The sequence below is a fragment of the Peromyscus californicus genome, unplaced genomic scaffold (assembly GCF_007827085.1).
Source record: "Peromyscus californicus insignis strain IS unplaced genomic scaffold, ASM782708v3 Scaffold_16__1_contigs__length_79575227, whole genome shotgun sequence".
In the NCBI taxonomy this organism is placed as follows: Eukaryota; Metazoa; Chordata; class Mammalia; order Rodentia; family Cricetidae; genus Peromyscus; species Peromyscus californicus.
The window spans coordinates 70336713-70349377 of record NW_026294458.1 but is presented as its reverse complement, the minus strand read 5'-3'; the positions used below and the strand labels follow the sequence as shown (position 1 = coordinate 70349377).

Here is a 12665-nt window from a genome sequence, read left to right as displayed (position 1 = left end):
TCAGTAGAATCTGTAGGACCAGTATCTCCCACAGCAATATGGCCTGCAGTGGTCATATCCAAATCTGCCATAGCCATAGCCATAACCCAGGCCTCCATAGCCACAACCACAGCCACAGCCATAGCCATAGCCAAGACTACCATAGTGGTTTCCGTAGTAGCACATTGTGTTAAGAGTAGAAGGTATAGTTGAAAAGTAGAAGATACCCTCTGGTTTAAATGACGTTTCTGCAAGCAAAGGACCTTTTATATACAAGCAGGGAGGGTAGGGCAAACCACAGGAATCCCTGCCTGCATAATTTAAAATAACTTCCACAAGAAAAATGTATCCAGTATTTTGTTTACTTAGTAAAGGGGAGTTTCCTGTGAGATTGCTTGGCTGGTGTATAAAGCACCCAAGTTAAATTAGGTGGTTCCTCTAGACATTTTTCAGACATTTTGAATACCATGAACTAAGTTTTATCATATTTTTTCCACTCCCAAGAAACAATGCATATTCAAGCCCAAAGACTACACTTTCTGAGAGGAAGTGAAAATAAAGTATTTCATGAAATTTTGCCAATAAGAGTCACAAATCAGAGCCTGAAGATGTAAGAAGCATTAGAAGTTCCCTTGAATTTTGTCTTCACTCATAATAATGTGACTCCGTTCATTATCTTTATATCACTGTGACAAAACACCCATGAATGTAATGAGAGAAACATCATAAAGTCAAAGAGGGAAATTAATTTTGGTCTATATATTTTCAGAGGTCTCTGTCTAGGATCAGTTAGCTCTGTAGCTGTGGGCTGGCACAAAGGCAGAACACTGTCAGTAGGGTGTTGTGGAGCATTATTGCTTCCTTCATGCCCACCAGCGTAAGAATGAGGAGAATGAGAGGAAGCAGCTTGGGAAAAAGATGGTGTCACAGGCGCACTACAAGAAATTCAATTCTTACAAACATGACCTACATCCTTATATCAAATAACAAAATAATGGATTAATTTATCAATGAGGTCGGAGGCCTCAAGATCCTATCACTTCCCAAACTCCCATAAGCTTGCAACCAAGGTGATAGCACATAATGTATTTCCAAACCATAGTATTCTATCTGTGAGCTCCAAAGCCTCATGATCACTCTGTAATTCAAAATACATTTAGTCACACCAAAATTCACCAAGTTCCTAACAGTTATAGCACTGTTGGACATTTCAGTCTCCTTTGCTTTTCTTCTAACTGTCGCTTGAAGTCTCATGTATTAAAGAATTGGTTTCTAGCTGTTTGGGGTATGTTCAGCCTTTTGATATTGTGACATGATGTTGTCATCTACAAAGTTCACACATGACAATGATGCAATCAACATTATGAAAAAGTTGCTGAAATTTTATTCAAAAAATTTAAGGGAATATGTGATAATGGTTGGGCTGTGTGATTGTTTGAATAAAACTGGCCCCCATAGGCCCACTATCAGCAGGTATGGCCATGTTGGAGTAGGTGTGGCTTTGTTGGAAGAGGTGTGTGACTAGGGGGTAGGCTTTGATGTCTCAGAAACTCAAGCCAGGTCCAGCAGGCTCTTCCTGCTGCCTGCTGATCTGAATGTAGAATATTCAGCTACCTCTCCAGTACCTCTCAGCTACCTCTACCTCTGCCTGAATGCTGCCATGTTTCCCACCATGACCTCTGAACTGTAAGCCAGCCTCAGTTAAATGTTATCCTTTATAAGAGTTGCTGTGATCATGGTGTCTCTTCACAGCAATAGAAACCCTAATAATAAAGGCTGCATTCATAACTATCCTTGGTTGTATTCAGCTAATGGGCTTAGAGGGCTGGGACTTCATCAGTTGGTTATTCTGGTGTCAATTTTTAGTTAGACTTCTAGGAACTACTCCTTGTTTAGAGGAAGTAGGTTGATGGATGTGCTCTCTCTGTTTCCTAGCTTCCATGGGACAAGCAGCTTTGTCCCCAGCACACCATCTGTTTTGATGTTCCCCTTCACCACAGGACCATAGCAATTGTGCCAACAACCCATGGGTGGAAAATCCTGTCACAACAAACCAAAATAATTTTTCCTTAGTATAGTTGTTTTTCTAGGGCATTTTGTCACATATGTAGATGGCCATCAAAGAATTTCAAGGCTTTGTGCTACTTCAAAATTCATAAAGCTGGTCACAATACATTAGTGTGACAAGTATAGACCAAACATTTTCTACAGACAAAAGGAAAAAAGAGAGCTCTGGTTAAAGCAACCCTACAACTGTCATGGGAACTAGTAAATCCTGTAATTTCATGTCTAGCATCTAGGTTACAGAGCGGCATTATGTGTACCCCAAAGGATTTGTTGAGCCCACTGACGGCCTTGTTGGCTGAAACACACATGGTCTCCCTCCACTTGAATCATTACTTCCTGTGGAGTTCTTTGGTAGACATTCCCCCTTCCTGGAATTTCTAACTTCCTAGAATTTCTCCTGTAGCTTCAATCTGCCTGTAATTACTTCATACATCCTCTTCCTAAGGGATTCTGAAACTGTCATACATTGCCTGGAATCCCAGGTTTCCCTTTGAAGTCTGAGTAAAAGCTTCTGTGACACTATTAGCTTTGTGCACTGTATCTCTGCTACACCAGCACTATATAGAGAAGCAGTCATATGCTACTGAACTACAGATCTAGTGGCCCCTGTGTCCCTGGAAGTCTAAATGTGGGTGAACACTTCCCTAGGTCTCTCTGTGTGAGTAAGCATACTAGAATTTCAGTTTCAAAACAAGTTCATTAAAACTAAATACAACTTTTATACCCTTGAATCAACAGTAGTTGAAGTCTTCGATTCCTAGGGGGCATCTATGACATTTTTCTCTTGTCCCATTGCAAGGTGACTGCCTAGATTTAATGGCATCACTCACTTCAACAACATGTTTTTCTTGTCCCCACCTTCACATAGGCTTCTTCTGGCCAAATTATGAGTTTTTTCAAGTAATTTTGCTTCCAAATTCTAAATCTGGCTAAAAGCAACCATTCATATTCATGTCTTGCCTTGAAATTTCTTCTATCTGATTAATTCTTCAACTTAAAAAAATTAAATTTCCATTTTATTTTGCTTTGTTCATAAAAAGACGTTCCTATTTGGTTTTATTTCTCAGGCATCTAAAATCAACTCCACACAGTCTTGGGTCATAGACAACATGTAAACAGGTTCTTTGCCAGAATGTAATGTGAATGGCATCTAGTCTAATTTTAAAAGAGTTCCATTTCTACCTGTAACCCTGTGGGCACAGTCTGCTCTGTTCTTATTACTGCGGCTTCCATTCTGCTGAGCTCAAACCAGAACCACCCCTCTGTTAACCTCCGCTTAACATTTTAGAACATCTCTGTTCTGCACCCCCCCCACCCTCTCAGAAGACCTCTCATTGCATCATCAGATGTACTCACAGTAAGCATCCCATTTCACACACCAGTTTTCCACATTTATCATCTTCTTATTTATGTCACAGGGCATTTGAGATTACACAACACAAACAAGGAAAGATTTATTTGCCTTTTGGTCCCAGAGATTTAAGCGCATAACTGGCTGTTAATAATCTGTTTTGCTCCAGGGATTGTGGCACAGTAGAGAGGGAGGGCAGAAAGGAGGAGGAGAGAAAGAAAGAGAGGAAGTAGGAGACAGGAGAAGAGAAATAATAAGAAAGAGATGATATCGGAGAAAAGAGGAAAGAGAGAGAGGAGGGGAGAGATTATGAATTAGAAGGGTCTTGGAACAAGTTACATTTTCCAAAAACATGTCACCAGTGACTCCCTTAAAATATGCGCTTCCTCTTAGCAGCCCACACATGGGAGCTGCTGGAAGCTGAACCCAGGTCCTCTGGAGAAGTAGTCAGTGCTCTTAATTGCTGAGCCATCTCCCTAGCCTAGCAGCCCACACTTGTATATGTTGCATGTACACCAGCCCTCCTCTCAGACTCAAAGGCATATGCATAGACATAAATGAATAACTATTCTGAATAAATTTTAAAAGAAATATATTTTAAAAGTAGTATAAAAACTAAAGTTTGCATATATGAATTTGTTAGAATGCGGATGGGACAGAAATCTTGAACTGGATAAATGGTCTATAATGTAGAAATTCTGGGTTTAGATATATACTTCTGGTTTATATTTTGGGTTAATACCATGCAGTTTCTAAAGGGTTCTGCAAATCACATGCCCACTAGGGCATTATAAGTGCCAGGTTCTGAACGTTCTCAAAGTCACCTGCCATCTTCAGTGTCTAATTTCAGACATTTTTATGAGTGTGCAATGACACTTCCTTGTGGTTTTAATTCATATTTTCTCGTTCTAGCATAGTTGCCAAAAATATGCTTGTGCAGTTTTTTTTACATTAAAAAGCTTTTTCTTTATTTTTATTTCATTTTGCCCCAAATTCCTTTCTAGACATATGCTACACTGTGTTTGTTCAGTTTCTCAGGAGTACTGCTATGAAATTAGAAAATCAAATAGTGTTTTTCAAAATTAATTATCACAGCAGAATGGTTTTAGATGCCAACGTTATATATATATATATATATATATATATATATATATATATATATATATATATATTAAAAACTAGGAAGATTTTTAATTTCTTTTTTCAACAGGAAATGATCAATGTCTGAGAATATAGATATTACCTTTGTCTGAACACTATATAATCTAGAAGCACTGACACATTGTATGATATAACTTAAAAATATTTTCTCATTTTCAAAGAATTGACCAGCTTCAGTTCTTATATATATATATAGCTTGTCAATTTATTGTTCCTGGCTGGAACCCTTTTATTTTGCCCTAGAAGTTGGTTAGTAAAAGCATTCTTATTTTCATTAAAGTCATGTGATTATGAAATTAGACAGATACTGTTTGTTGTAGTGCAGTTTTTTTTTAACTGCTACTCTGCAGTGATGACCTTGCATCTGGTTAATGCACTTGCCTGATTCTTTTTATCTCTCCATTGGTCTACACACTTATTCTTGAGACTAGACCAACCATATTTTTTACATGCATGTATACCATCAGTTAATAATACCATTTATCTTTTGTCTCCAATTTTTTTTATCAATTTATTTCAGTGGCTGAGATTTTCAGCACAAAGTTAAATAGAAGTAAGTAGTTAGTGGTAAACTTCATTTTGTTCCTAAGCTTGGAGGAAAGAATCCATATTTCAGAATTGGTTAGGATGTGGAAACTGTAGTTTTTTTTTTTTTTTTTTTTTTTTTTTTTTTTTTTTTTTTTTTTTTTCAGATTCCATTTATCAAACTGGGCAAGTGGTATTCCACTCTGTTCTACTCAGATGTTTTAAAGTTCACAGATGGGTATTGACTGTTTTCATGGTTTAATCTTGCTCTATTGAGAAACTCATATGACATTCATTAACATTTCTTCAATAAGATGATTTGGAGTGTCTAGATTTTCAGGTACTGAGCTAGTATAGAACTTTATTATTATGGATGCTATGTCCTGGGATTAGTTTGCTAGTATATCCTCTTGATATCTACATATGTGCTCATAACACATACTCTCTCATTCACAGTCCTGGTTGGTATTGGGATTTGTTGTATGTTTTATCTTTGCTCTAATATAAAGAATAATATTTTTTGATTAATAGTGTATTTTTATAGGCTCTTCAAAGTATTTATTATTAGAACCATCTTTGTAAGAGTGTTTTAAACAGATTTACTTCCTTTAATCAGTGTTAAGCTATTTGTGATTTCTATTTCTTGCCTGTGTGAACTGGTTGATATTTGCCCATCTAAATTCATATCTTCTGTTGTTCCTATGGGTAGAGAGAGGAGATGCAACATAGCTGTGGGATAATCCTCCTGTACTCTGTGCTCTGAATATGTACTACCCTCATTGGTTAATAATAAATCTGTTTGGCCTGTAGCAGGGCAGGATAAATTTAGGCAGGACCCTCAAACTGAGGACTGGGATGAAGAAGGGTGGAATCAAGAGAAATGCAAACTACCTGTCCAAGAAGCAAGATACCAGAGGACCAGTAAAGCCACGAACCATCTGGCAATACATAGATTAATAGAAATGGATTAATTTAAAAGTAAGAGCTAGTTAATGATGAGACTGAGCTATTGGCCGAGCATTTTTTAACTAATATTACTTTTGTGTGTTTATTTGTGACCAGGCAGTGGGGACAGAAAAACTCCACCTCCATTCACACAGCATCATGGAAATAAAAGTTGAAGACTTCAAAGGAAAGTTAGACATGGACCACAAACAAGAATTACTGTTATATATGCAATGTGAAGCTGTGGCAAGAGCTCTTTCTGTAGCACTCTTGGGAAAGACTGACAGACCCAGCCATGGATTCAGCCATCAGGAGCCATAGGAGTTATTTTACGTTACATTTATCTTAAAGTTTAGGGATGCTGAAAGGAATGCGATGTAGAGAGGAACAAACTGCAATTCCACAGGACCACAGTTTTCATGCTAGGGATGTGTGTCTGTGCAAATAGTGCTGGGTTTAGATAGGCACTGCTTAATACAGGAGGTTGTGAATACACTGAGGCTAGATACAGGTAATGGGAGACACTTATAGAGGTCACGGGAGAGACTTGTAGCCACAGGAAGGCATTTTACATAAGAAGTTTATACAGAACAGGAGACTACATATTTGTCCTTCTATTTTATACTAAATATTTGCATGGTTTATGCTGAAATATGTGTGTCAGAGTGAAATTTTAAGATTGGTGTAAAGAATTTATGTGTCCATTTCACTCACACCTTCCCCTCTCCCCTCTGCTTCCCGTTCTCCCATCTTGGACCTTCCCTCCTCCCCAATCTACTCTTTTCTTCTTTTCTCCTCCCCCAGCCCCATCCTGCTTTTTCTTCCTGCCCTGTTCCTCCATTTCTCCTTTTATACTCTCTCACTCTTCTCTTCTTTCCACCGTGCTTTCCTTGATCACCAACATATACGACTTATCCTTTCATGCATCTTAAAACTATAAACTCTTAGCTCTTCACAGGAAACATGCTTTTTAGTTCAGAGGGGCAGCTCTGGTATGCAGCCATGCACACCAATACACCCTCAAGGAACTATTCTGCATACAATTCATCACTGGCTTCTCTTCTGTCTTGCAGGAGCTCTGATCCTGCTGCAGGTGCATTTTAGCGGAACAAGAAAGGAAGGGCCACTTTCATTTTCATCCACTCCAGGTGAGAACAGTGGTGTATGGACAGATGTGGACTTTAGTACTCATGGGAAGTCTGGACCAGTCTTTAGAAAAGGCTCTCTTTAAGATTGTGTTCAAGACCAAATGTAATATTTTACTGTGAGATGTGCGGAGGAAGCACCTGTGTGTAATGTTATCATACGATCATCTAGACGATCTTAAGTGTACGAATGTGTTTCTATAAAGATAACTGCTTCATCCAGCTACTTCAAATGGAATATATACACTTCAGCAAATATATTCAAATACCAGAGAAAAAGGAGCACAAAAAACTTGTTTGAAATACAGGAAACATTTACTGAAATAAATGTAAAACTGCTTACGTAAAATATTATTTACATAAAAGTCTTCATATCATTTAATTACAATCAACAGAGAGGTAAGTCAATATCCAATGCAGATATTTTATGGATTTTGATGTTTTACATGTGACATTTGTCCATTGAGCTGAGACTATGGCATCCACCTAAAGATGAAATGGCCAAGGCTACAAATTTTACTCAGGAAACAAATTATTTTTAAGATAAATACTGAAAAGTATTTATGAAGTATAGGGGATTTTTTTTTTTACTTGCTGAGTGACTTTAGAGCTTTCTCAGTAGAAGCCACAGGACCAGTATCTTCTATACTAAATTGGATGATAGTAGCCATATCCATCTCCACAACAACCATAGACACAGCCTTAGCCCAGAGCACGGTGGTAGTTTCCACAGTAGCACACGGTGTCAGGAATGAGTCAGTGTTCCATAGAGGAGTGGGGAATCACTCCTTTTAGAATAACTGTTGTCTTTCTCACACAATGTATCTTTTTATATGCTGTCAAACCACTGCCATGCTGTCTCCATAACACAGTGTATAAATTTTGCTGGATTCTCTCCTCTTAGGAAAATGAATCCATGAAAGACATGCTTCAATTTTAGAGAAATCACCTCTTTGTCATTGCTTCTGCTATATCAAATAACACTAAATCTCCAAGCCCATGGAATTTATTTATCCAGAGAGCTTACAAAAACAACAATCAGCGGGAAATATCACTGGTCGGAGAACTGACTGAGATTCAGAAAACATTCGAAGAGCACACGTTCCTTGGGTCTTTGTTTCACTCTGTGGATAAGAGCTCATTAGTAACTTATTCTGGTTTTGTGTCAGAATGACATACTTCAAATCAAGTGTTTTTAGAGACGTATTTCCCTACTGTTTTGTTCATAACAACTCATATTTATTAGCTGAACTGACAGGCCCTGATTACTTGTTGTGGCATAAGACATACAGTGGCTTCTCCGAGACTGGGTTTGTTGAGTTGTTTCCTCAAAATAACTTTAACTTCTCCAAATACAGTGCAAGAGTAACATTTGCCTAGAAGCCTTTGTGAATACATGGGCAGGACGGAGACAGTGGGGCTTAGGATCTGCAGATGCTGCTAATAGATTGACCAGCAGTCATGCTAATCACAGGCTCCCTGGGAACGTTTGTTGTTAAGTTCCAGGTTCTGAACAGTCGCAAGATTACTTGGTATTTTCAATCTCTCATTTCATCCACTTGGATGAGTGTGCAGTGTTGTTTCCTTGGGGTAATAATTTGCATTTTCTTGATCTAATGAGATTGGCCACCTTTGTTTTCATACCTGCAAGGTAATTGCTGATGGTTTTTGGCTGTCTTTAATTGTGTTTTGCGGGTTCCTACAGGGTTTTATAAGTACTTTAATGTTAATATGATTCTTGTTTTAGCTACGTATATCATAAATAACTCCTCTTTAGAGGTGACCTTTTCTGTCTCCAAAATGGAACTTTAATTTTAATTAAATGCCATTTATACCTTTTATGGATTCTGGTTTTTTTTAACTTTTTAAAAGGAATTATTACTTCAACTAATAAAGATCTTATATCTTGTTTAGGTGCATGATGTGAATCACAATAGTTCTCTTTATGTGGTCATCAAGTTGTTAATGTAACTCTGCATATAGTTTTGTCTTTTGTCTGCAGTAACAGTTCAGTTTTTGAATCTGTTTATCCTAGATATTTGTGTCTGAGTATGGGACCCTTTTCCTTTGGAATCCATCTTCCCCATGATTACATGATTTTTTAATAGTGCAAGTCTATATTATTCTAGTTTCTTCTATAATGAATCAAGTAATTAATATTTGTTATCTTCAGTAGCTACAATCTGTGGTATAAAGCAGAATGGATATTTGGTAACACTCACACTTACCTTTTTTATTGTCTCAAGGGGAAATTACCCTATATTTCAGCATCAGGTATGACATGTAAGCTGTAGATTATATGCACATGACATTTGCCATGTCCTTCTCCTACTTTACTGATTTTTGAAAATTCATGAATAAATATTAAGGATCATCATACTTTATCTTAATCTATTGAGTTACCCATATAGATTTTTCTTTTCCTATTAATATAATGAATTGCACTGACTAAGTTTCTAAGTATAAAGCAATTCTAGGATGTTGAAAACTTGAAGTGTATATGGCTCATTGGATTTGAATTGATGATGATTTTTTTTTAAAAAGAGTTTTATGACTGTTTGCCTTTGTGTGTGTGTGTGTGTGTGTGTGTGTGTGTGTGTGTGTGTGTGTGTGTGAATCCACCACAAAATTTCAACTTTGTGAATAGTTTTGTCATTTTCACATTTTGGAAATTTGTATTGACTGACAGTATTTTTTGCTTATGGAGTTTAAATATTTTCTCAGTGAAAACATCTGTGCTTAATGTGTGCTTTGTACAAAGATATTAAAGCAAACATTTTTCTTTTGATAAGTGACAAAATATTCATATTTATTAGGTGTTCTTAATGGTGTTATTAAAATGTGGTTTTCTGAGATAAATTTAATTTTCCTGTTGTGCCTTCAGTAAGCAGAAGGTGAAGGAGATCAATTATAAGTAAACCAAAAGCACCGTGATATTAAAAACTGGATCCAAAGAGGAAAGCAGCCATGAGGTATGTGGAAATCTCAGAGCCAAGTATTCAGAGCTGTTCATAAGGATGCCTCTCTGGACACCCATCTGCAGGATGGTGAAGGCCTGAGTCAGTGAAGTAGCAACTGTGATGCTTAGCAGATATTTCCTCTCCTTATGTTTAAATTTTGGAGGAGCATTCAAAGAGTGTCGTGTGGAAGGAGCAAGGTACAATTACAAAGAAAAAACATGTAACCAGGAATCTGTCATACATCTCAGGTTTTGAACATTTTCAAAATTGGTACTTTCAGTCTCTAATTTTATCCACTCTGATGGGTGTGCAGTGCTGTTTCCTTGGGGGTAATAATTAGTATTTACTTGTTCTAATGATACTGACCACCTTTGTTTTCATACCTATGAAATGATTGCTGGTGTTTGGGGACTATCTTTATATAATTTTTATGAGTAGATTAGATAAAACTAGTGGATATCTTACTTCTTTTTTAAAACATGTCTTTGTAAATTGATGAGATACTTTGGGAGAAGTTTAATTTCAATACACACAACATCACTCTTCTTAACTAAATTTTGTATGTTGAAATTTCTGTCATGTGCATTTACTGTTAATCTCTTTTTCACATCTTACTCGCTCACTTCTCTCATTCTCCATCTGAATTACATATCCTTATATCACAAAACCCACTGTACCTGATCCGGGTTCTATTGAATAATGTTTTGACACACCAGTTGCAGAATCAGTATTCCTCCAAACACAATTCTGAGAGTTTTTTTTTTTGTTTCATCTGTGATTCTAAAGTTACCAAGACTTGGGGCAGACATTTTTCTTCAGAATTAAGAGGTGTGAGACCAATTTTTTTTTTTTTTTTGATTTTTCGAGACAGGGTTTCTCTGTGTAGCTTTGCGCCTTTCCTGGATCTCATTCTGTAGACCAGGCTGGCCTCGAACTCACAAAGATCCACCTGCCTCTGCCTCCCAAGTGCTGGGATTAAAGGCATGTGCCACCATCGCCCGAATTTTTTTTTTTAAATCATTCTATCCTTTACATGAGAACAGATATGTTTGTGAAACGGACAATTTTGTGCATGGTGAGTCTGAGTCAGCACATAGTGAAGGAAAGTTCTGCTATTTTAAGTTATTAAGGATTTGATTAGTGGGCGCTGTGTGAAGCCAGTGAAATATTAAGTTGTACCTCATAAATATGCACTTTGTTTACATGTTATAATTTGAACAGGGAGTATATAATTCTCATGTCTTATATCAATGTATTCGGGTATATAACTTCCTTCTATCTATCATGCTATGGATTTCACTGTTTGAATGACTAGAATTTAAACCAGTGAGAAATTTCTACAACTTTGGGATATTATTCTTATAGAGGAATATTAGTATGATTTGTAGTGCTATTTTTATTATGTCTTTTAAATAATTCATTAGTGAAAACATCTGGGCCTGAGTTTCTTTTGCATGAGATTTTGTAGGAAAGAATTTTTCTTTTTGGCATCTGTCATTTAAGTTTTCCAAATATTCTTGCCTATGTTACGTGAATGGCAATTACTCAGGCGAAGTTCTATTTTTCAGTTGTCTTACATGTGAGTGGAGGCAAAGGAGGTCTTGAACAAAGCAAAGTGCTGTAACATCTAAGATCAAGTTGGCATCACTAATTCTGTAAGGATCGAAGAGACAAGAGAAGCTCTCACCTACACACACAGGAATGATGACAGGTTCTTTGTGGCAATCCTTCTATGTGTTTCACTTTGTTTTTAATTTTGGGCTTGAACACATGGCCTTACAGATACTTGGCACACACTCTGAGCACTAAGCTGTGTTCCCAGCCCAAACATAACATCTTCCTGCACTTCTACACATTTATTTGTATTTTCTAACTAGTTTACACATTTAACACTCGTCAAATTAGCCACAACCCTGGTCCTGCTGCAGATATTTTATATACAGTTGATAGAGACAGAAGCAACACTGAGGAGACATTACAGGCTTTCTTCTCTCCGTTTCTTCCTTGAATTGTAGTGGAACCATCACAAGGATGGGATGTGGGAGAAACGAATTGCTATTGCACAGAAGCACAGCAGTGTCAGGAAATTAAAAATAGTATGTATAGGGGAATAGTGCTTTTCATGTTGACAATACATCACTTAAAAATTTAATATGTGAGAACAGCAATGCAACTAGATAAGTTCCAGATAATGAGTCATACAGAGGCAAATAAAAACATTTTCTATGAACCATTTAGAAAGAACTGTCCACTAGGCATTTGTCATTGTATTTTATTTCTAAAATGTTTAGTACAATTTACACTGAAAGAATTCAAATATTAAAATGTTTGACCAGCACACACACACACACACACACACACACACACACACACACACACACACACACACACCACACACACACATAACACACACACACACACACACACACACCATCCTTTTTACTCATATTACCCAATTATTAATATTTCAATACATCTGAATTTGATTACTTCCCCTCTGTCTTCCTCCTTTTCATATTTCTCCTCTTCCTC

The 12665-nt window shown here is 37.0% G+C and overlaps 1 protein-coding gene across 1 annotated transcript; it reads right to left on the bottom strand.

The window, feature by feature from the left end:
* On the bottom strand, positions 1 to 165 carry LOC128111625 (keratin-associated protein 20-2-like). The gene has a single exon (XM_052739876.1). The coding sequence runs from the start codon at positions 163 to 165 to the stop codon at positions 1 to 3; it is 165 nt and encodes a 54-aa protein (XP_052595836.1).
* Between the last annotated feature and the right edge of the window lie 12500 nt (positions 166 to 12665).